Here is a 26,658-nt window from a genome sequence, read left to right on the forward strand (position 1 = left end):
TTTAAGACACACACATTTAATAACCTTTGCAATGAACGTTAAAAATATTTATGATTAGAGAAATATAGAGGGTTTCCTTATAATTAGACAACTAACATCAACATTACATTCAAGCATACAGTAGTAAATATCACTAAGGACTTAATTTCCAATAAAGCAAAAGATAAGTAGAATAGTAATGGTGAACATCTATTTGTGTAATCGAATAATTACTTATTTCTGGCATACACTACTCATAAAGACCTGTTTTTGACTATTCAAAGTATACAAGAAATATATATGTTTTAAATTGTTGGACATTTTCTAAGACCATATAAAATTCTACGTAGAATTTTGTGTAACTACAGGTAATGTTGCTGCTAATATAATATCTGCCCTCTATGTTCTTTCTTGAATGGCTAATTGAAGAAAACAATTTTCTAGTTCAAAGTAGCAAGAATAAATAATGATTACGTCATCATAAACACTATGCGAGCTCCTCGTAGAGAGATTGAATTTGAAATCAGTAAGACGTAATTACAGTGGAATGTGCTTTCATTGATTTTTCAGATACAAACATTTATAGTGTAGTCCTGGGAAACAATATTCTATGTAATCAGCAGAACCATATGTATATAGTAAGGTAACGTTCCCTTTGCATATAGCACCGTGCCATGAAAGCACATTTAGGGGATGGGGGGATTAGGGCCCCATAGTAAAATAAAGTAGCTTAAAAGTTATTTGAAAATGAAGTCGATTGTGATCTCAAATTTCATTTTTATACAAGAACTTATGATTTTGCCCTCAATGAAGAAATTTATCATTTTTGTAACAATATTTTCTACCATATTCTGGTTATTTTACATAACTTTTATATCTTTTAGGTTAATTGTTGTATGAGTATTTGGATTAGTTAAATTTAGTTTATGTTACATTGCTTTATTGCCACGTTTGGCTAATCTTTTTAAAATATGACATTAGGGAGTTGGGTTTAAAGGTTCTCTCTAAAAATATTGCAAAGTATGCAGTTACTATGGTGAGTGGTAGTTGGTTTCAATGGTTATGCAAAAATTAAAATATATCTGGAATACTCTCAATTGAATATGTTAATTAGTGATAATATTATCATATTAAAAATGAGCACAATATAGCCTAGTGTTATTGTTACATAATACATTGTTATTAGATTGACAGATAATTTAATACTATATAAAGATCGGAGTGAGTGTGACAATAATATATGCCAAATCAGCTTGGCAAGTTTAAAGTATCAAAAAACTAGACACTATTGGTGTCATACAGTCCGTTTGCATTAACGTGACCATCGACGACAATGTGCATGCCCTGAACGAATCCAATGGCTATTCTGTGAAAATTAGGTTGTTCTACTCCGAGAAGATTTTTTACGTAACAGGTAACATAAATCACAAATACAAAAAAGCAATCCATTCAGGTCTTAGTCTTTTAATGCATGTGTGATTTTTGGTGTTGTGGTGGATTAGATTGAACATCATCTACATCAAATCAATGTCAAACGTAAAGTATGTACAAATTAAACTTTTTATATTGCGTTTCAATGCCCCAATCATAACGAGCATAAAGAGATTTATACAAAAGACGGGGAACGAACAAAGAGCCAGTGTAAAATGTTCCTTTGATATCTTTAACACCAAAATAACACTTACCGTCTATAAATATTTCCATGGTGCAGATATAAGCAAATACGGTGATTCCCTACATTTGGAGAAGACGTAGAATAACAATAGAAGAAAACAAATCAAGTGTTGCTGTATTGTTGCAGTGTTATCACAACTTAAATACCAAAATAGCACTTAAATTTATCATATAGAAATCCTTACATGATCCACATCTAAGCAAGTAATTGATTTCCTACATTTGTAGGTGATGTTGAATAACAATAGAAGAAAACAAATCAATTGTTGCTGCATTGTTGTAGAAATGCTTAGGAAATGTAAAGGCTTAGGAAATGACCTAGTTTCCAATAAATTTGGAACGGATAGAGTGGTAGTTAATGTTGTAGGCTTGTGATGAAGGTAAACCAGGATTGGAATCTTCGTGTGGGCACATTTCAATTGTTCAAATCCCACTCTGAACTATGAGGACAATCCAATCTTGTGTGTAAGATGAACTTAAAACTAAACTGTCTAAATAGAATCTGGAAACAAACTATAGTAATACCAAAGACATACAGATTATTTTTCTTTGCGTGGTGTTAAGTTTAATAAGCTTGGTGCTACGGATAAGAAACAAAGCTACAATATAGTCTCCTTATATCTTTCAGGCAGACGAAAATTTCCTCCATGGCCCCATTGTGGAGATCAACAGGGAAGGCTTGGAAACATCAACGCTGGGTCTTGAGTTCAAAGTCAAACACAAACATTTCAAGAAGGGTGACTTGAAACTCAAGTGCCTGGCGACCATAGCTACCGTCTACTGGAAGAGCAATGAGGAAAGTGTAGAGGGGGATCGCCCCCAGAAAGCCCCCGTTTTGGAAAGCCGAGAAGAGACCGCTTCTCCCCGTGAGTACATTGGTAAACACAATCAGTTTTTTTCCAAAGTAGTTTTTGGCTAGGACAGTGTAGTGTAGCGTAGTGTAGTGTAGGAACTAGTAATTTTGCACCCTTCGCGTTAAAAGTAGTTGTGGTGTAGGACATAGAGAGGGTGGTCTACGTCGGTGTCCTTAGAGATAGACAACTGACATCAGCATTACACTAAATCATACCGTATTGCATACCATCTAAGGATGTAATTTCTAATAGAAGAAAAGTTAAACGGATACAGTGCACATTTTTTATGCTATTAATACTCATTTTTGAAATGCACAGTACATTACGTAAACAATGTTCCAAACCAATTTGAAGATATGACTCGTCATGCTGTAACTGTGCTACAGCTGAAATATAGCTAGAAAACATTGCTTTTTCCTCAATATTCACTGCTGAAAGACTTGGTTGACAGACCACACTATCTGTAGTTCCTTTCTTTCTAAAATGGAGCTCCAGATGGCATAGTGGTTACGTTGTCGCATTGTAATAAAGGGGTCCCTAGTAGAGGTACTTTGAGCAGTGGTTCGGATCCCACTTTCATTTTAAGTGTAACCTATCTGATCATAGAGTGGACTTATTTAAGCTTTTCTTTCATCTAAAGCAATATTTTTACATAGACTTAGTATATGTATTTTTGTCTGTTCTTACGTTATGTGTAATTTCTGATACTTTTCCTAAGCACAGTAATGAGTATGAATGATGATTAAATAGAATTTATGAAGAGACTGAAAGGAACACCCATGCACAGGGACTCGTACCCGGAACTTTCAGAGGCGGAAAAATGAACGGGGAAGAAGAAGGCGACAGTCACATTTAATACCACTACATACAATACAAAAATTCATATTTGAGCATAATTTTCCTATTTGCTTTGGGGAGGCGCTCCTCTAGGACTTTCAGTTTTCGGATACGTGATTGAGAGTCAACCACGCAAGGTGTTCGGTCACCCAGGCAGCTGTGACCCTGGTGGGAACTCTTGTCAAGAGATATGGAGATAAAAAGAAGCAAGTACAAAGTGGGAAACATTCATTACGGAAAAGTAAAAGTCAAGTTTAAATTCAGGTGTTTGGTGCAAGAGGTGACCCTTTCCGAAAACACTCAAATGTCAACCTCACTTCCACATATTACACCCTGGACTGCATTTTGTAGAATAGCGAGGCTCTGGCGACTGGACTCACTGCCAGTATATTCCTCTGTGGAGCTCTTGTTCTGTCGTCCCTATATGTTTGTGATTGCCCCTTCTTCCATCTCATCTTCATTCATCTTCATCTTACAGATTAGCCAAAAGTTGACGAAAAGAAAAGAAAAATAAACTAAATCAATACAATTAAATTCGGGTGTAAGAAGCAACTCTGACCTCACCTTCCACAGTGGATTCAGTTAAAAATGCTGTTTCTGCTTCCATTGTTATCGACACAATTTTCAACACTGTTTCCAACATAAATGTATTTGAAATTTGAATATTTGTCCAATGAGGTGTCCAATTTCTCGATTTAAGGTACCCACCATGAGCCAGCGAGGCAACGTTAAAAAGGTCATGCTGATTCGTCCATTGCGTGTTTGCGCAGAATGTACATTTTGTTAATGCGTTACTGAAGTCACATTATATATATTCCCATAAATATCATACAAACTTGCGCTCAAAGAGCATTTCTTTATCTAGTTATACCTTGTTTGCTATGCAGTGGATGTCTATTGGTCGAGTGAGTGGTATCCGCCAGTCTTCCGACCCCTTTTGGGGGTACATTGAAGTAGATACCTGGGCATACTTGTTGAAATTGACAACTAAGTATTGTCTTACTATTACAAACGAATCTATTTTGAGTAATTTTTATGTTAACCGTTTTGATGGAAAGATAAAGGGTTTAATACCGAAAAAATTTCCAAACTTCGACAGCTCAGGAGTTTCTTTGCAACTAACCACTTCGTTAACCCTGTTGCGAGGGAAGATTCAAATTATATATTTTTTTAAATTTTGATGTGAAATTAGAGAATAATAATTATTAATTCTGCAAAATGTTTGAAGCTCTGGGTCTACTATTAAGTGTATGAAGGTATTTATGTATTGTTCAAAAATAATTACATGATTTTAAGATTTTATGAACCCCATTATTGCAACCAAATTAATAAAATTCTTACTGTGTTGATTTTACTTAGATTGTAAAGAAAGATTTTTAGTGGTATTCTCTTTACTTGCCTTATTCCAAACGGCAATGCTTTGGATAAATTAATTTCCTTACAGTTGTACTGGTACATTGAAATACCGCACTTCTGAGGAAAAAAAACTGAAAAACGGACATACTTCGAAATGTTTCCAAAAAAATATATATCTGTGGCGTATAGATTCTAGCATCAGCCTTCAAAACCTCTCTGCTCTCCCCAACAACAACTTATTTAAATTTATTTCAAAGCACCAGTGCATAGATAACATATATTTCTGAAATATCGAAAAGAACAGTGAATGAATGACATTATTTATGAAGCATGAGAGAGCATCGAAGATAGAACAATTATTTCCAAAGCATGAACGAGATAGCAAATTGATATAAATTATTATTGAATCATCAGGATATCACAGTGTCCAAATGGTATTTACATTTGAAAATTCAAGAAAGCATGGAGTATTAATAACATATATTTTCAAGCATCCAAAAGAAACAGTGAGTGAATAACAATTATTTCCGAAGGACCAAAAAGCATCGAATGGATAAGAAATATTTATCAAGTAGCATTTAGCACTGTGTATATTTGATTTTCATTTCCGAATCATCAAATAGTGAGAAGAATGTATAACATTGATTTCGGAAGCATCAAAACACACGGTGAAGGAAAGACAATACGTTTTTAAATATCACAAGATGCCCAAGTTATATTCAAAGGATAGTGCAATTAACGGAAACGATTTATTTCCGAAGCTAAATGAAGCACAAAATTCGGATAACGATTTCTGAATCAGCAAGAGAACAGTGTGAAGATGCCAGATTTTTATATCATGAACAAAGCACCGAGCATTAATAACATTTACTTTCCAAGATGAAAAGGCAATAGATGGAAAACATTTAACCTAGGAACCAAAAAGCAACAATGCATGGATGACAATTATTTTGGAAGCATCAAAAGGCAAAGTAATTGGATAACATTAGTTTCAGAAGCATCAAAAAGCAAAGTAAATGGATAACATTAATTTCGGAAGCATGAGGTATAGTAAATGGATAACAGTTTCAGAAGCACCAAAAAGTATAGTATATACGTACGTAACATTAGTTTCAGAAGCATCTAAAAGTATAATAAATGGATAACATCAGTTTCAGAAGCATGAGTGCAGCGAGCAAATAATTATTTCTGGAGCATCACGAGAGCACAGTGTATATATTACATTTATTTCCGAAGGATTTAGAAGATAGCACAAAGAACGGAGAAAAGAAGATGAGATGCCCTTACATTGAGCTAACCCTTGCTCTGCTGGTCCTTCAGCTGATCCAAAGCGGATTTTAGACAATCCCTGACTCGCGAGCGGGAAATCGCCGAGGAACAAAGACCGAACGCAATTACCCGCTCCTCCCTCACCGGAAGGTTAATCCGCAGAAGGCCGAAGCAAGCAATTATCTTGTAGAATCCTTGGCTCATGAGACTTATAATTGTTCAATCGATTACTCCTTGAGGGAACTTTCTCTGTGCTCCTGATAGGATGATTACCCTGTGTCGTGCCTTTTCCCTGCAAACTTCCGATTTTACTTTTTCTCCCTGATTGGCATTCCGCGAGAAGCCCGAAAATTGTTAATAACAGAGTTTTAATAAGCCAAAAGTTTATGTTATTATACACACACACATATACGTATATACGTGTGTATATGTATACATATACTGTATGTATGTACATATATACAGACACATATACATGGATGGATATGGGATGACCTTAGAACAATAGAAATGCCAATCTCTCCTCCACGTAGTACACCCTGAGCGTCTTTTTTGTCGGCTGACGAGCCTCTGGAGCCTGGATTCACAGCCAGGATAATCTTGTGTCGGGTTTGAGATGTGTCTTGTTCATGTGCGTGTGTATAAACTTTTGTGTATAGCTAATAGAGGATCAATTTTGCCCTCCTTGAGAATATTAGCTTTATGATGCTTGTATGCCATACTGATATAAAAGGGGCTTGTAAGGGATATAGAACATAAACCAGCTGTTATTTTATGCATATTTGAATATTTAAGGTGGGCATGAAAAGTAATCTTCCGTGTCTTGTTCGGTACGGACGAGTGTTGATGTATGTACGCCGTTCCTTTACTTTCAAATTAGAAGCAAATGTTGCCACCACAATACGTGAAAAGTCACCTTATTTGTGTTGTAAATGTTATCCCTTCCTCCTCAACTACCGCAAGCGGGAAATTACTACCGGGAACGCAGAAGCGCACAGATCTTGTTTTGAAGCATCAGTAGTACGCAACAATCATTTTTTTTGCGCTGAAAGGATGTCGGAAAATTTGCTTCTTTCACAACATCTAATTCTGTACACGTATATTTCCAACAGAGTAAAGAAGTTTTCCACATTTTCTGTCAGTTTGTGTTTAACTACTTTTTTCAATGACCCTAGAACTTGTACCTGTATATCCTGGCCTTCTGTGTGAATGTTATTAAAATCATGATAGTTTGAGAACTCTAAATGTAGGCTGCGGGAATATACATATCATTTTTGAAATACAAAAATGCAAGGAAACAAATGCCATTTATTTAGTCCTTAAAGTGGCGAATACCATTGAAAGGTTACTGCCACTCAAAGTTGTACGGTCACGTAATGGAAGACTGCAGCTATGATTGCTGTATTGTTTGTCATCATATGCTGACATCTCTTGGTCGCCTACTTCACATGATCTGGTGGCTACTGTTTTCATCTTGCGGGGATATCAAGTAAAAAATCTTCAGAATAGAACGTGAATCAGCGTACCAGAGCTACCCTTTCCGAAATCTGGTGAGAGAAGTGGACAGCTTCGTTTTCCGATTCGCAGAATATAAGGTGCGATGCGGATGTCATTTGTTACGAGTCATAGTCAAATATTGATACACAAATGACATTCTTTCCCTACTGTTTGCCAACAGATGACACTTCTTCTCTTACACTGTGTCTTTCAAAATATACTACGAACACTACAACACCCTGCACAAGTATTGTAAACAGAATTGGACTTTTAGTTTGTAATTATCCTTCAGATATTACCATTTTTTTATTATTGTAATGAATAAATTTGAATTGAGCTGACAATAACGTTCAGGAACATTTCCAAGCTTGAAAATATAATACTCTGAAGTAGCGTGCAATCTTAATCAGACTTGATCAATTTTTTTTACTGCATCGTTTTAAAAGTATTCTAATATATTTGAAGAGAACATCTCTTCTCTCGTCTTTATATGCGGAAATGTGTTCACCTGAGGAAGACTAAAGAAAAGGTGTTCACTCGAAACGCACGGCTTGTTAACAGAAGAAGCACTACGCAATGGATGAAGTCTAAATAACATTGCTATATGTGCTAGTAGAGAACCATTGGCAGTAACATTCAAAACTAAGTAAGCTCATGAAATGTTCCGAATTTTATATATTAACTTCGAACAGAGCACTCGACTAACATTGGCTTTGTTTTAGGTTCGGTGGTGATATAGTTAAGTGAATCATTAACTAAGATGATAGGTGAACGTAGCCCGCGTTCCAAAGGTGGCCCACTTTACGAAAATCATATTAGTATTTAATATAATGGCACTACATTAATGTATCCAGTCCCCCTCAGGTGCACCATGCAGAAAACCAACTGTCTTGGTCTTCCAGCAGCCATTTTATTTAAGTTATTGTGGTACCCCTGGCGTTGTAGGGACTGTGCAGACCAGTTCTCCACGGAGGTCGACTATTAGTCTTCACTGTACATGTCAACGATCAAACGTTTGACACCAACAATTGTATCTAATAACATTGTGTAGAAACGTGAATGAACATGAATAAATATGTTTTCTTGAGCACAAGCATCATTTTCTAAGGCAACTATAAGCCGTGGGCCACCTTCGGAACAGATGTAACCTTCTTCTAATCCCTTTTTTTTTAAATAAAGTTACAAGTAATGTTGCAAAATATATATTTTTTACAACGTTGTTAATTAAAACTGCATCGTTTTTAAAGTATTCTAATATATTTGGAGAGAACATCTCGTCTTTATATGCGGAAATTTGTTCACCTGAAGAAGACTAAAGAAAAGGTGTTCACGCGAAACGCATGGTTTGTTAACAGAAGAAGCACTAGACATCTTTTAATTTCAGAAATTTATCTCTCATTACAAATTTGTAAATTGCCCTATAAACTTAACTAGGGCCACCTTTGGTTCATCTACCTTATTCATTTAGATAGTTGCACACCTAGTGTCGTTAACGAAGCTCCAACCTCCTGTTCTTCGGATAGAGCTCTCTTGACCCAGCTAGTGCTTCCTAAACTTCTTTTATCCACGTTCGTTGTAGTCAGATTAATGGCACAAAGCTTGTATCCTTTCTTTGGTTACTGGATAGCACTGAATAGGCCTTTCCCGAACGTATCTCTTAGGCCATCTCTTAAGAAAACATCCCGCATCCGTAGCGAGATATTTCGAAAGAGACTGTGCCCTGAGTTATTGGACGTTCGGGTCTCCTAAAAGTGATGCACGGATGGTCTGTGCGTCGGAACGGTCTGGCAGTGCGTGCGGCTCCAAGCGGAAAGAAAGGCGGTTGTAGTCTTCTTCTTACCGCAGAACTGCGCATATACGAGGGTTGGTTAGAAAGTTCAATCACGTTCCAATAGCAGGCTACCCATTCTAGTCATTTCGTACTGACCTAAATACTACTTAAATGAAACAACAGGTATTATTTTGAAAATATATACTGATACATAATGCACTCCATGTACTATGTACTACATGTAATTAAACGTATTAGTATATAGTGTTTGATCGAGAATTTTGTACAATAAATGTATGAGAAAAATGTTGATGAAGGTTGTTGTGGATAGCATATAAATGTCAGTTAAAAATGTCAAAAATCTTGATGCACATATTGGAATCATCAGGCAACAAATTACCATCAGAAACTAGTGTTGCTAACTCTAGGCTTAAAAGAAATTCTACACACAATGCTGTCAGTAAGTTGACATTAACATTGTTTTATTTTTGTAATTTATACAACTGATACACCACCAGAAGTTGGTGGCAGAAGTTTCTACAAAGTTGAAAGTGCTTACTAGCCAAGTTCATTCGGATAATGCTGAAAATTTCGCGATATACGAATGTGGTTTTGTACTTTCTTCAGTGTAAATTATCGCGGGAGATGAGGGCAAAATGCATAATGTGACCCTGATAAATTTCCTCGACATAAATATGAGCTGCAAGAACCATTATTTTTTTATAATCACGAGTTTCATTTTAAGCCTCCAGACCGATTCCAATACATACTATTAAAAGCATCATGAGTTATGTCGTTATCTATAGTACTATGTTCGTGAATATGTGGAGTAAGGCCGCGCACAACGGCGCAGAAGGGGAGAAAGCGAGTGGACGGAGTAAAGCAGTGGGCGCTGCTGCAAACTGCTAGCTGCAGACGCTTTTTTCGCGACATTCAATCACTTCCTCTCTCGTGCGTTCATTGGCCGAGTCCCCTATAGTCTTACTTGCGCAGAGGACTTTTTTACATTCACTTGCTTTAGAGTTTCCCGGGACAGAGTGTAGACAAAGATCAACTGACACTAATGCACACACATGTCAGTTTGATTTGGAATGATAGACGTCAATTTGCAATTTACTACTTTCCTTAAAACTTACATTATGAATCAAGATATCTGCTCTTCTAATCTGCCATCTAACCAATTTCAAGAATGAAATGAATTATGAAAATCAATTATGGCTGAAAACATGCACTAACACTGAACAACTTATATATATATATATTTTTTTAATGTTACACAGAATAATCTCTTTCTTCATCTTTCCCTACCATTGGTGGATCTAAAGGTGAACGTACGTGGGTTTGTCTTTGAAGAAGACATTCCACATCGATCTTCTGTCCAGTCCTGATGTTCACGCGCTGGGACGCCCATGTGCTGTCCGATGTCCAGTTGTCAGCGGAGGATCTATGGCTGGTTTCTTTGGTTGAAGCGTGCTTTCTTGAATCTTCTCCTTCCTATTCACTCACCGATACTCACATTTGATAAAGGCGCTTTCTTGTCTCTAAAGCAGCCAATCGCAGGCGTTGGAAATCACTTTAGAGCCAGTAAGAAGTAATGAGCGTCACCGGTGAATTTTGTTCGCGTGCGTCCAAGGGTGAAGCAAATATTTCAGTGTTCACAGCTGCCAAGTTTTTTCCCCCTTTTCTCTCTCGAGCTCGTTCCTCCTTCCTTCCTTCATCTCTTTCTCTCTCTCTCTTCCTCCCTCCCTCTCTCTGACTCTGTGTTTGTGCCTCTTTTGCATTTTCTATTTTTTCTTTTCGATGTTTTATTCTCTTCCTCTGCCTTTTAATCTGTGGTGATTCTGGCACTATTATAAATGAGAAATCGTCATAATAAAATACTTATTTACATAGCTCAAGAGCATTTCCGATGGCGTAGTGGTAACGTTATAGCCTTGTAATCAAGAGGTAGCGGGTTCGATACCCGGTGGCGGCACAAGTGATTCGGATCCCACTTTAAACTGTAGGCCCAGTCCCGATTAGCCTTCCTGTTCATAAAGTGGACTTAAAACAAAAATATCAAACTCAGGCAAGACTCAATAATTTCTCATGTAGAATAGTTGGTTGAACATGAGTTTTGCTTCACTGTGAGTACACCCTCACCTAGCCATGGCAACATACTCTTCAGAAGCCTCTTTGAACATACTTCGGATGTTGTAAAAAAAAATACAAGGAACTTCTCCGTCAATGTCCCTTCATAAAGTGCTTCTGTGACTCACCCATCCATTAGTGAATCGGTACCTATGGTAACCCTGGTGGTGAGCTTGATGCTGGATCACATTCACTATGACGAAGTGACACCGTACCTGCACACCCAGTATGTGCCTGTGGCTTTACTTTTTTTTATGCAACTTGTATCGTGCAGTGAGCATAATATCTTTCTACATTGCTCGTTGTGAAGATATATACTGATTTTAGTGATAGGGATATGGAAAATGTGAGCTAAAATAACGTGGCATAATTATTGAAATAATAATCCATACATATTTGAATCGGCAGGTTTAAGAAGGGAATAAGTCCAAAAAATAAATTTGTGGGAAATAAAAAAACCTGTAAGGTCTGGGATTCATTTCCTTCTTACACCTGCCGATTCATTTCATCTTTAATCAGTAAAATTCACAGTTTCTTTACTGAGAACCCTTTTATCCACGTGAATATGTGCTTGGAGGAATCAGAGTTCGTACAGAAAAAAAACATTGCTGCGTTCAATCAAAACTTGCCTAAAAAGGTTCAGGGGGTGTTGAGGGACAGGGTGGGTAACCATCGGTCTTGAGGGAGACATGTTCCCAGTAAAAATGTTGTAGGATGTTGTGGTGTTGTTCTACAACGAAGATAGATGCTACTTCTTTTTCAGAAACTCGCCCAAATTGTTCTGCCTGCTCACTCTAAGCGAAAACTGTGTTTATGCCCAGAGATTGGCTATCGGATCTTGCATGAAAGGAGAAAAGGATTGAGATGGAAGTGAACGTCACTCTTCTCCTTACTATTCGCTCAGTGATACTGACATCTGTCGCACAATAGAGTGAGAAAGGGTGAGTAGAGAAATAGAAAGTGAGAGAGAAGACAGAAATAGTAAAAGCGAGCGATAGAGAGAGAAGAAAAAGAGTGTTTAGAGTGATAGAGTGGAGAGAGAGTGAAAGACATTAAAAAAGTAAGGGAAGAGAGTGAACAGGCACGACACAAGGGCCTCCCCGATGGCGCAGTGGTAGCGTCCTCGCCTTGTAATCAAGGGGTCCCGGGTTCGATACCCGGTGGAGGCACATAGTGGTTCGGATCCCACTTTAAACTGTAGGTCCAGTCCCGATTAGCCTTACTGTGCATAAAGTGGACTTAAAATAGCAACTCAATCCAAGGCACGACACAAAATTGAAACTCATACATTTTAGTAAAATACTAACCATTTTTTGTCCCGCGCCGTGTCAGTGCTGTCTAAGGCGCAGTGATGTGCCGTAGACTATAAGTTTACGTCTACATGCGTTGTCTACTCTAAATCTACGCGTAGATTACATTCGGTTGTAGTTTACATAGACTACGTAGACAATCTAAAGTGCATTAAAATTTATTTTCAATGGTTTCATGAAATGAAAGTGACATTTTCAACTATATTGTTTCCTAACAAAATGAAAAGAACCCTATTTACAACAAAATTTCAATTCTCTTCTATTATCAACTATGGAAGAAGATAAATAGTATGCAAAAAACAACAACAGATGGCAGTCGTGAGGCAAGAGTGGTATTTTCCCCATAAAGCACTAGAATATTTCTTATATTAGGTTCCTTCCTAGGTGAGAAATTGTTCGAATTTGAAAGAAAGAGTATGAAAAGTTCTCCACACACATCAGCAACTGATACGCAGTATAATTTGTTTTTAATTCCTCGGCGCTCTTTGCTAAGTTATCACCTTTCGCCATGTTGTTTACATAGATTACGTAATCTACGTGTATAACATAGTCTACGTGTAGAATGTAGACTATCGTTGTTTACGCGTAGACGCACATCACTGCTAAGGTGTCATGCTTTCGGCTCCAGCAACGGGACACGCGAAGCTTCCGAGTCTCCTGGGAGACGCTTCTTAACAACCTTTCTCCAGAGATTTTAGCCAGTGTATGGGACCGGTAGCCACCCACCATCGTGAGCAAACTGGGGAGCTACGAATGAGTAGCGTAATCTGGTCATAGAAAACCAACAACAACGACTGGGGGTTCGTTGTGCTGACCACACATCACCCCGTAACTGGTTGGATGATCGCCCAACTCTGCTGAGGCATGTGGGAGTAAAGTCCTCAGTATGTAGGTAGCCCCTGGGCTTCAAGGGCTGTTACGCCCGGCTTACAAAGTTGTATTGTCCTGGTAGTATTTTCGCCTGGGCTTTTCCAATAAAGCGTCTATGAATTTCGATCTTCGACTAAATTGGAACTTTCCACTGTCGTTTTCACTCGATCAGGGTTCTTAAATTTGAAAGCATAGCAATTATTTACATGGAGCTCTTCGTGTGTCAATTAACTATAATTCTGAATTTCGTTTCCAAGTCGACTTTCAATAATCGTTTGCATCAATCATCTTTAAATTGACAAATAAGGTTGAAAGATGTTATGAGTTGCTAAGCGACATCCAGTCAATCATCGTAGTAACGACAGACGCGTGTCCCCGAAGAGATGAGTGGCCGAATCGATGAATCTGCTTGTTATAAGGTTCTCTGACAAATCAGTTCCTTCTCCTACCGTGTCTCGTCTTGCGAAATCCTGACAATTTGTCTCATCTTCTGGGATGGTTCTAGAACAGTAAGTCTAGCAGAGTTCCTGTAAACTTACATCCTAAGGTGTAGGTTATTCTCTTTATTGATAATTGTTAATTTCGTAACTGAATAGACACGGGATTACATTGAAAATCACAATGAAAACAAAACAAGAAGGTTAAAAGAGTACACCATGAAATGTATGTACTTCATTCATTGCAGAACGAAGCAAATGACTTATATTACCGTCGTCGCCTTGTAATCAAGGGGTCCCGGGTGCACACTGTGCATAAAGTGGACTTAAAACATCAAATCAAAATTAAACCAAACTTATATTACCTACGGTACCTAAAGAATAAATTTTAGTAAACATTTGAGCATAAGAAATGTGCGTGACAAAGTACATCTCGGCCATAGGTAAACTAGAGAATGAAATGCAAGATATATCACAGCTTGCGTGTTTGCAATATTTATATGAATTAATACTATTTATGACGTATGATATCTGAAAGATCATTGAGGAAAGAAAACAATTATACAACTTTTCGCTCACCTAGTTGCTCCGTCTAGTTCGCTGCACGTTTACACTCTCTCTGCACTCGGGCGTCTAGTTGGTTCCACGGTGCAACACCGACTCGCCTACTTCGTTGATTTGGTGTCAAGTAGTGTGTTTGGTGTCTGCACCGTTTGTACTACCTTCTGGAGCGGTGTAATGTGTGTTGTATGGTCACGTGGTTCGTGCTAACTAATCAAAAAGAATGTCTAGAGCAGCACACAGGCATTTGTTGAATCTTCGGCTAGACTGCACAATCGACTCTTGTGTTTTACAGTTTCGCCGTCAACAAAACTATGTTCACTCTTAGTACTCAATTCTTTCTTCGATTTTCCGCTGTGCTTTTTTTCAATTAGAAGTTCCTGCTCTGTGAAATAATATAAACTTTCTTACATTACTTACCATAGGAGCTTTCGTTTATCGTATTTCAATGTTGTAAACACACAGTATTACCAGGTCGAACTTTGGTTTTTAACGTGGATATGTATGCGACATTTCCACTAGGATTGAACTTTCTTTATTTCGCTTTTTCATCCCTATTTATGTTTTTCATTTTATTTTTGGATATTGAAGTTTCTATTTTTTAATAGATGTAAATTATTTTCGTTAATTTAAATTGTTTTTCTTCAATTTGTTTCGGAATTATATGTTTTTTTTGTTGTTTTATTGTTCAAGGTTGTCCTATCGTTGTGCTATAAGGGAGACCCTGACTTCAGTTGTCTCCCTTATCGCACAAAGTAAGGACAACCTTGTGTTGTGACGTCATTCGAGGAATGCCTACGTTGTTAGGTTAGGTCTATTAGGTTTGGTTCTTTTAGCATAAATACATTATAAATGTATTATTTATGCGAAGATAACTAAACTCAACAAACCTAAAACAACAAAATAAGAAAAGCGTGGGGACAAAACGTGGTGAAGGGCAACTGCCTCCACACGCCCCCCCTTCTAATCGCCGACACTGATAATCATATACATTTATCAGTATCAATCATATGAATGGAGTTCAATTTAAATCATTTATATCCCACAAGCAAAAACTACCATTTAGGCCCTTGGAAAAATTGGAATTCATTTTAGATTTACAACAACATAGAGTAATAGCCCACTCACTATACATGTTTAAAAAACATTGAGAGCTCTGCTCAAAACATATAATAGGAACTAATCACGCCGAACATCATATTTGATAAAACACACAAATATCGAAGATTAAATAGAGAGAGGGAGAGAGAGACTGACTAACAGACATACAGAGATAGAGAAGCAGTAGAAAATACTGATACCGATAATTGAAAATTATATAATTGAAAGTTGTTCAGATCAATATTATTGTGTAAGTGTTCCACGTAAATTATACAGAAATATCGAATTTTGCATAATTTCTAGGATAATTATGTAAGCGCTGCACTTTTGCGGACCCAGCTAAAGACCAAGTATCGTCTTGTATCTTTAAAAATAAAATACAACCGATACTTTCTGATCCCGATACCGTCTAATAATTACACGTTTTATTAAATTTAAAATTAAATTCTTCTCTAAGCTTTGGAGAGTTTACTTTACAACTCACCATAACGGTGTTTGGCTAAAAGTGATAATAAACTCTCATAATATAGGAAATAAAACATCCAGAATTTCTCGAGACAAAATCTAAAGGAACTAACCGATTATGGGAACCATTGCTTTGTTGAGGAACATATTTCACTCGTCTATTTAAAGAGAACAAAGTGAAAGAAGTAGGAAACATAAATAGCATAGAAATGCACGTAAGATAAAGTAAAACATGCCAGTGTATAAAAGGAAAAGGTACGAAATTGGAAAACCTCACACTAAAGTCTATGAAAAGAAACAAGGAAGTTCCACGTACAAATGACACTTCATCCCTTTATACATGAGCAAATCCTAAGATGTCTTTGCGACATCTCTTACCTCTATTCCACGTAGCACCCCCGTGGCCTGCACTTTGCAGACTACCGAGGCTTTGGCGCCTAGACTCGCAGGGAGTAGGAGCCTCTGCGGGACACGTGTCGCACACATGTCTTTGTGAATGTCTCTTCATCCATCCCATCACAATTCATCTCCATCGTCGCCTTCTAATCAAGGGGTTCCGGGTTCGATACCCGGTGGACGCACATAGTAGTTCGGATCCCACTTTAAACTGAAGGTCCAGTCCCATTTAGCCTATCTCTGCATAAAAGTGGAATAACAAAAGAACTGAAAACTCATCTCCATCGTCGCGATTTGTCAAAATCGGAAGAAAAGCGACGTGAAATAGATTAAATAAATCAAGCAGTCAATTACCAAATACTGGCAAACGTAAGGGAAACAAAATTCGTAAAGAGTACCCGGGAGTCCGTACCGAAAGAGAGTGCTTGGAAATAATCCCGTGACGTCACTTCCATCGAATACTACTATGACGCCCCCTCGTTTCTATTTACGTAAAACAATTTATTTTTCTTCTCAAAGAATTCGACTTTTATGCTCTACAAACGACCATAGTAGGATTAAACAAAATGCATTATAACAGTACATTCCTCCATTTTGACTAAATAATTTTGATTATTCTAGACAAATATGAGGGAGTATTAGAAAATTTAGTGCTGTTTAAGGATCATTTCTTTGTCAACAAATTTAAATCAACCAATCCAGAGAGCTTTTGAAAATATTTAGTATGATGGGATATCATTAACTAATATGATGCAAGAAGCGAAGATACGCCTTTGTTTTAAAATGTCTAAAGGCTAAACTAGCCTTTGCATAATTTCAAGTTGCGATTGCTTACTAATCCACTTTTAAATATGATAAATGCATATTGCAGTCTTTTCGTGCATAAACTCTGCCTCTCCAATGGCGTAGTGGTAACATCGTCACCTTGTAATCAAAGGGTCCCTGGTTCCATACCCGGTGGAGGCACAGTGGTTCGAATCTCGATAAACTCTGGATCCAGTCCCGATTAGCCTATATGTGAATAAAACAACAATTCAGTTCAACTGTGCATAATCCAATAACTATAAAACTCCAATCCCACCACGGACTGAGACTGACTGACATAAATGTCCTCCCTGGAGGCGAAAAATGCCCGATTATGAACCCCCATGAAATCGTCTCAAAAGGCCGAGAAAATGTAAAAATCCCTCAATTAGCCCTTTTTAGGGGTGAAAATCCCTTTTTTCACGTCCTTAGCAACCAGTTGCCACGGCTAATTTTTTACACACATTGTTTCATTCACGTTTTCATTGTCTAGCTACATTATATTTCTCACAAATCACACACAGATGAATGAACTCCTGGTTTTGAAAAGGTGCCTCAAACAAAACTGACATCTACATAAGGAGTTTCAGCCCAGATACAATTACGTATATATTAGTTTCAGCCCAGATACAATTACGTATATATTAGTAAACTCAATGCGAAAAGATTTACATCGTGGTTGTTTTTAATTAAATGTTTAGAGGTATAATAACGAACAATTATTTAGAGAGTTTGCGGTGCTTTTGTTCACCATGGAAACGGACGTTGCTAGAGAACTTTAAAAAAAAGTTTATTTTCACCCGAAAACTACTGTAAGTGATTTGTACTAGACTTTTCATATTTCAAAATACGAGCGTCAGAATTTATTACAGAGGCAAGGTAGGAATTTGAGGAGAATGACACAAAACAATTATTTTCCAATTACGTTTGAAATTGTGAAAATGACAAAAGACGTAAACATTGCATTTCCAATTTAGTTTTGCTATTGAATTCGTTTATGCAAAACATCCAACTAATTATCTTGAAACTGTTATAACTTACTCAGTTTATTATTAAGAAAATAGACAAAACTATTTTGAATAATTGTACCTTATTAGAGCCCATACAGACATAAAGTTACTTTCTAAACTTTTAATTTATACACTTGTTTCGCTTCATACAATAAAACATGCAGACATTTTACCCCATCTATAACATGATTACGCCCACAACATGGCCGAAGATCACGCATGCGAGCGTACAAGACGTGGCCAAAGGCCTCGTCGAAAGTACACGAGTCTACAATATATGACTTTTAAGTGATGACTGTTTTAAAATCTATCATACCTTGAAAATGTATCATACCTTTAAAATTTATCATATTCCTTATGCTCACAGCCATATTTAATCTTGTGCCGGTCGTGGTAACGTTACAAGTGGTAAGGTGCTTGTATAGTTGTTATCATAGCGGAAGGTGCGACAATGTAATTCTAGGTATCTGGCCGGACGATTAGCAGTTGGAACCATATTTAAACTTCTTTCCTTCCTTACCAGCAAAGGCTTTTCGGGGCTTTGAATTGGTGTTCGCTGCGATTCCTTGATTCTTCCATAAGCCTTTAGCGGCTTCTCCGTTTCGGTCTGCAAGGTCTCAGGAGGTGTAATCCCATGTCGTCTGTGTCACGGAGGATTTCCAGAAGCCACTGGGAAAGAAAGCCGCGAAAACCAGAAACAAGTCCGCTTGGTTTCCGTGAGGATAGGCGATTCTTACGTAATCTGCAATATGCGCAAAGCACTTTCAACATACGTTTTCGCGAGTAAAATAAGAACTCTGGAACTAAAGCTTTCATTATGTAAATGGGACAAAAAATTTCCAAGCGTGGTTGCGTGAATGGAACAACGGAAACAAGACAATTATGGACTGAAGAAACAATTGAAAAAAAAAATACTGTAGTTACCACATTTTAACAAGTTAAAACTGTGTTTATGTCGCAAGGGTACTATCCTCGTTTGTTGGTTATCGATCGAAAGTCACATCTTTAATCGTCTGCCCTTCTTTATACGTTAACTTGGTTAACCATTGTTGTTTCTAGTTATTTCTTGTCAAATTAATCCTGTTACTATGTATTCTTTCCGTATATGATCATTATTGACAAGAGATAACGATGCTCTGGCCTCAGGTCCGACTTGCCAATAACCCATCTCCATTAGGTTAATGATATACCTTTATTTTAACAACTTAAAAAATGTACTTTCTACTAATTGATTAATAATTTATTTAGACTTCTAACATAATTCAAAATATATTGTTTAATAAACTTTCTGAGTTCATGTCTTTCAAGATATTGAAAGATATTGAGATTTTACTCAATTTGAAACAGAATGCAACACATAATAATCAGATAATATTTGTTTTGACTTTAATTTTTAAAAAAAATATTAATTTTGTAGCTTTCATGTTTTTCACATTGAAATTAATCGTTAATTTCAATACAATATAGAATTATTATTGTTAAAAGAATGTTAAGTAATATATTTTATAGATGTTTAAGTTGCACAGTAGTTATTTACAAGTATAATAATGGATGGAAAACGAAAATAAAATAGGTGTCTTTAAGATAGTCTGCCCAGGAAGAGTACTGACTTTGTTGTAAGTGTGATGAACGTCCCTCACCACACCAACAATAATTTTAAATTGAAAATATCAGGAAACCCTATGTTACTCTGCTTGTACCGTGATGAATGCAGTCAATTAAGCATCTTCAGAGGCACGAATGTGAGCACTAAAGTGCAAGGTCAGACCCTACTTTTCTCTGATTGGTTGCTCCATAATTGTGCTCTAGAAGCAAATTATTTTTCTCTAAAACTATAGGTTTAGTCCGGGTTGAGATTTACTAATAGCATAAATGAACTTTAAGAATGTTTTAATAATGTTACTGTTAAAATACTTACTCTTGTGTGATTTTGTGTAAATACCTCATGAGTTTATTTTCTTTCCTTGCAGCTCACGATAACGGCATGTCGCTAGAGCCATCTTGTGTCCTGCTCCTCATATCTGCCTACCTTGGGGGTCTTCTATCCAGGTAACAGTCTACCATCGCAGCCTTCAGCTTAATATTCTACCGCTAGAGGGATCTCTTGGCGCGAAAAAATCGGTGATATGTTTTTCTCTCCTTTGACAAGGGAAAAAAAAAGATAATGTAAATAAGTATATATATATATCTTTCTTTGAAATGAAAGTGCGAAGTGAATCAACAAAAAAAACTGACATGGATCGAACGCCGGAAAGGAGTTCCGTAAATATACAATTGAAAATACTTTTTTTCCCTGTAATCAAACGCGTGTGTATCTGTCTTAATCATGGTATGTGGACAATGTCCTGCGATGACAATTGTTATTAGTTTTTCTTTCCGTAAACGATTGCACAGAAGGGACTCGAATGGAGGTGCTGTTGAAGTTGTGTAACTGGGATCTGCAGAGTGTGCTGCAAGGAAATCATTGCCAGAGGAATCAGACATGTTGGAAAATTGTGTGCTCCTCTTAGATCGGGATACATTAAATTATAGGTCAACTGATCGTACTAATATTGTGTTCGTCATGAGTGAATTTACAGTTTCAGTACTGTCTTTTTCTGTTACTTCACTATATATATATATTCTGGTCTATTTAACCTAAAATGTGGTCTAAATTTAGAATGAGATGCATTGTCAATTACTAATTAATTGAGTATATTTTGTTCCTCAATATATTCTGTGCCTGTAATGTGAAAAGTGTATGTATATATTTCCTTTGGCCGTTTTAAAGTCATAAGAGTTTTGTAAATGGTTACTAAATTCCTTTATCAAAAATACCATCTACATGAAGAGCTTTTTCCAAATAATATTTTCATCTGCACGGATATGTACATATTCAATTTGGGCATCACATTTCTTTTACAGATTAGCTCTTTCTGGTTATAAATTAGAAAAGAAAAATATATACACAGACTTTGGGATACTGAAGGAAAGGAATATAGCGATGTACTTGTTCTGTTTAAGAAAGTAGCGTGGAAAATATGGAAATGTTACTCTAACTAACAGCTGTACATGTTTATTATTTTTCAAATAATTATATTTCTGTCCAGTTAATCTGACAATCAGAAACTTTGGTTTTCAAACAGCATAGAATCTTGTACGCAATAGAGGATGTGATTGGTGTGAACTAAGCTGTGATGAAGAAGGTATTAAGGCTGTATTTAGACTACCATATTTCAAACTTGTCGACAAAGATATCGTCATTGAAATACGCATTTGTAAGCGTTTCACTTCAGTAGGTGGCCTTAAGTTCTTGTATGAGATAAAGAGACAATGCATCGTCAAATATTTTGATTTTACAGAACTGAACAGCTTTTATCGGGTGTAGTGGATTGCTGGACACTTGGTGATTCGAAAAGTTAATATTTAATAATACTATTAATTATTAAGAGTATCGAATATCGAAATACACGAACCCAGATAGATCGACATATTGCAGTACAATACAATACACCAGAGCACATTTTCAAGGCAAAGATAGTATATGACATTTTTGTATGGAATGGAAGTAAGGAATTCTTTAATTATGGGAATGGTTTAATATGTCGCGCCTGAGTATGTTCTAGGGATTTGCAAATATGTTTGATATGGATCCACTAAAGGATAGTCTCAAGAATTATTATTACTATTACTATTTTTATTTCTCCATATTTTATGCAGGTATACACGAGCTAAGGCTACACATTTTCTTCTGTTTGTTTCTACTCGCAAGAGAAGGTTCAACTCACATTCACATAGCTTTATTTATATTTAGAGAGATTTAACCCGAGTTACCGTTTAATTTCGATGACTTAACATATAGTGATGTGCACACTTTACAATAAGATTCAAATGTGTCTCAGAGAAACTGCATCGAATTTCTCTGCATTTCTAACTGGCATCTCTTTCAGCCGAATCATAAAGAGATATGCTTCTGCTTTCCGATGCTTTCACAGGAAGGGACAATGTCCTTGTTTTAGTTTCGGGCAGGAAGTAACACCTTGAAAGCGACTGTACACTCATCTGACGGAAGAAACAAGTAGTTAACAAACAAGTGTGTCAGTGCATGAAAAAAAAAATGGAGGAAGAAGTAGATTTCCGGAATGGTGTTCGTCTCTCCATCCCTTCCGGTATAGTCCCGGAGACACCTGGCGGCCAGTGGCCCTCTGCAGCCTGTTTCCGTTAAACTTTGATAATTTCCTCCGGGTGCAAGCAAGCTGACATCCCTTCCAAAGCTGAAGTCACAGACAATGTGAACAAGTCTATTTGGGCTCATCAAACATAAGCAGAGAATAAATTTTGCTTCAATTTCAGCTTAGCAACAATGCAGCAATTTCTTGAGTATACAATCATAACAGATACTTTTGGAAAACCTAGTCACTGTATCTCTATGTTTGTACCACGTTTACAATCAAACAAAAGGCTTTGGTTGCAACAGAAGACATTTCGTACATAATACATTACGTCATACATTAATCTAATTTACTGCAACAGTTATCGATCTCCATATCAGCAAACTAGAACTGGAGAAGTCAATATCGGAACTTACATAAACAACATATCTTTTTTTAAATTTATCATTTTTAGATAGGTTGCATATTGGATACCTACATACATAATTTCTCAAACACTTTATGGTTTGAAGATCAATACAAAATTAAGCATTCCACCAATTTATAAAACAATATGAATTTGAAGTTAAATTAAACTAGTAATTTTCTAAAACTTTCTATAGGAAGTTATAAAAATGTATTAATTCGTTACAACTCGTTGTGGTTATAAGGTACATGAGCAATAGTGAATAAACAGAGGCAGCAGAAACTGTGTCTGTTTCGAATCATCTCACAAATATTATAGCTTTTGCTTGTGATTTATATTTACCAAATTATATCAGTGACCTCTAGATTAAATCATGCTAATTATTAACCGAAAGTTTTACGTCTATAATTTTATTTGATACTCGACAAGTTCTCCAAAATTATACTAGAAACCCTTGTAACGTCAAAAACAGAGCAATTATACTTTCATTAAATGGCAAAGAATAATATGAATTCTTTAACATTTCAATAATATAAGGTACATTTATTTATTGTATTGTTCTGGCCTGTCATATTCGATTTTAATCGTTATAATATCATTTTATATCTTAGACAATCTGTACCTTAGCCTGCTCTAGAATTTCTTGTCAAATTTATATTCCCAACGATAGATTATTATTCATTGTGAGATTGTTTACTTTATTGTGTATGTAAATTAAATTGTAGCCCTCTGTCGTAGATATGATCTTGCACACATACAGATCAGTAGTATTTCTATACAATATTATTATTTCTGTTCCATCAAAGATTGGAAAGTTGTGGCTCCAATAACTGCTCATATATGAAAATATTTCTGTCAATATAAAGATGGTATGAGCGGGGAAATGTTGATAGAGGTTGTGCATTGGTTTGGGTCCTGCTTTGCATGCTAGACAACAAGCTGATTGATGCCTATGGTGGCAGAGCTAATTGGAATCTGAAAATTCAATAAAGGGATTGATTGTACGACACCGTTGATTGGCAAAATTTCCTCAGGTGATGTTGCAACTACCAATGAATAGGAATTAACCTCACTAAATCAGTATCTCTCTAGACCTCCGGAACTTTTGCTTGGTTGACTAGCTGTTCATTATCTGCTCTTGGTTACATTAAGACACTTGTATAATAGTTAATCTCATTAATTGAGATGTGATTATAAATGCAATTATTTAATTCATGAATTTTGTTCACACAAACATTTCTTAGGTTTAATATTTTCAACTTGCATGTAACATTTTATTTTACCAAAAATGTGTTAAGAATATGGTTTGATAAATAAAAAAATGTGAAACATTGCATGATTTCAAAGCAGAAAACACCAGTTTGTTTAATTCTATAAACCAAAATATCTTATTTTATAACTACGGTTATTAGTCAATGGTAATAATGGATAAACATACAAAGTATAAAATTGTATTGAAATGCCCGACATGTAGCAAATCGAGATTTAACACTTGTCAAGTGTAAATTGTCAAAAAAAAATGTCCCGATTGGAAATAATTCAAGAAGATTTGTACCTTTCTTGACAAGAAAATAGCGCAAAAGATTCCAGAGATGGCACACAGTTATGACTCATTTCGAGACAAAAGTTTAATATGAACATTTATTCGTCTTTGAAGCACTCAACTAAAACTACGGAGTGACTAAAACAATGCAGTCCAAGTGATTGAGAAATCAGTGAATTTATATCCTGCGGTTATGGAAACAGTGGAATGAACACTAGTCCAAAATGTGGTGCTGTTTTCAGTGGGAACGTGTTTGTACAGTTACATACCAAAGTAACTTTTTTGATTTTTCTTGTGATGTTTCTAGTCCTTATAAATGAAAGATATGGGATACATTAAGTATATTAAGTGTGCATTTAACACAATGGAAAAAAGTGATATACACATCCAACAATCATCAAAGAACTCTTTGAGAGTTCAGCTCTCTCTTGAACGCAGAAAAAGGTGAAGGAGTTATATTCTTTGAATTTTGCTTTTAAGTTAAACAGGCAAATATACAGGTATATACACAATAGCCAAAGAGCTCTGTTTAAAGTAAATGTCAAGTTAATGATAATATATGCAACAGTGATTCCAGAAAAATGTATGTTAATGAGAAATAATTATGATTTTAGTTTGTTCTGTGTATGGAGGTGCAAAATAGATTAATGGGTATTTTATCATGTACTAGAAATAATTTAATTTAATATATACATAAAACTATTATCGTGCAAGAAAAATGAAACCGATGAAGTTATTGGAAATTATTACATTATGCGTAAGATATTTTAAAGTTTGTTTTGAATACATTTTATGCTCAGATAGGCTAATCTGGACTGGACCTACAATTTAAAGTGGGATTCGAATCTCTGTGTGATGTACTACCAGCGAGGATCGAACCCTAGGACCCTTTTATTACAGGGTGTATACAAAAAATTAAGCAGAACATTTTGTAGGTAACTTTTTCACTTATTATATTAACTTTTTTGATGGTCATCCTTTCACATTTCCATCCGAAGAATGGCAACGCAGTGACAATTCTGTTATATGTATCACTTATAGTCTGAATTAGTACTACAGTTTATATTATCAGAATTTACTCTCTTCAGTTCCGCACGAAAGAAGACAGTAATAAAAACATATTCTAATGGTTCTGTCCAAAATCTATTTTGCATCCAATTTGTTTTTAAGTTATACACTAAATGTATTGTTTCATACTGTAATTATGATTCGAAAGGATTTAAAATGTAAAGTACTTTTGTATCAATGTCTTACATGGTGTGCTGAATTTTGTTAACTTCTTCCAGTTAATAAACAAACATCGGAGCTTTGATAGAGACAGCGACAATTACATGAAAAATTGCATTTTGAAAGGACAAATTAATGTAAAATATAGATCTCAATCTCACGAGAAATTGTTTCATGTGTGGATGTGAATGCGTGTGAGAATGAGTTTATGCGTAACACTGGAGAATAATGGAAGTACTTTTGAACTGTTACAAATGTAAGAGCAAGAAATACTCTCCTACTATTTCAAGATGAATATAACTATTATTAATATATTTTTAAGGAGGTAATTGTAAATAAATGGACTTGTTTTGTCTCGCAGAAGCTGTCCATATCCAAAAACTTCCAGTACGTAATTACATTTTGTCATCCTCATCGTCATTAAAATACATTTTTTACCTGTTCGAAACAGGTAGATGTGCTATTACACAAACACTTTCATTATAGCAAAATATTATAGAAGCTTGTGTTTAAAACATTTTGTGCAAAGAAATGAATAAATCTCTTGTTTCATCTGCAAAATATGTATCCTTCATAATGTTATCTCTAAACAAGAAAGATTTTTAATAAATAAATGATTTGGAAATCAGTCTCAGTGTGTTTTATTTTGGGAGTTACTTCGTTCTTCATTAGAAAATTTTACATACACTGTATTTGAAATTCACACTCAAACCAGGTATGACATTTATTAGTTTTTCTTGTTTTGACCAATAAAATGTAGCATTTTCGTCATGCTAATGATTTTGTCAAGTAATTGTAGGGAGGGCATAAAAATTGTGCAGACTGTTTAATTATGGGAATATTAATTTGCATCCATATTTTGTATTAAAAGGATTAAAGATAAAACCGGAAGAGATTAATATCAACTTTATATCCTTCCCTAATATAACACTATCCTATCTACAGGATGATTATGTGAAATATTTTGATGTTCTGATTTTACAGTAGCACAGCAAGGGGACCATATAACA

General features: G+C 35.9%; 1 protein-coding gene across 1 annotated transcript in view; it reads left to right on the forward strand.

Moving 5' to 3' along the window:
- Nucleotides 1–26,233, forward strand: part of LOC145988042 (uncharacterized) — a 135,204-nt gene extending 108,971 nt beyond the window's left edge. Inside the window, exons 5-6 of the mRNA XM_083122879.1 lie at nucleotides 2,282–2,531; nucleotides 20,292–26,233. Coding sequence (XP_082979005.1) covers nucleotides 2,282–2,531; nucleotides 20,292–20,374 — 333 coding nt within the window. The 3' untranslated portion in view covers nucleotides 20,375–26,233. The remainder of the gene's footprint in view (nucleotides 1–2,281; nucleotides 2,532–20,291) is intronic.
- The last annotated feature ends 425 nt before the right edge of the window (nucleotides 26,234–26,658 follow it).

The sequence above is a fragment of the Lepisma saccharinum genome, chromosome 5 (genome assembly GCF_977018435.1).
Source record: "Lepisma saccharinum chromosome 5, izLepSacc3.1, whole genome shotgun sequence".
NCBI lineage: Eukaryota > Metazoa > Arthropoda > Insecta > Zygentoma > Lepismatidae > Lepisma > Lepisma saccharinum.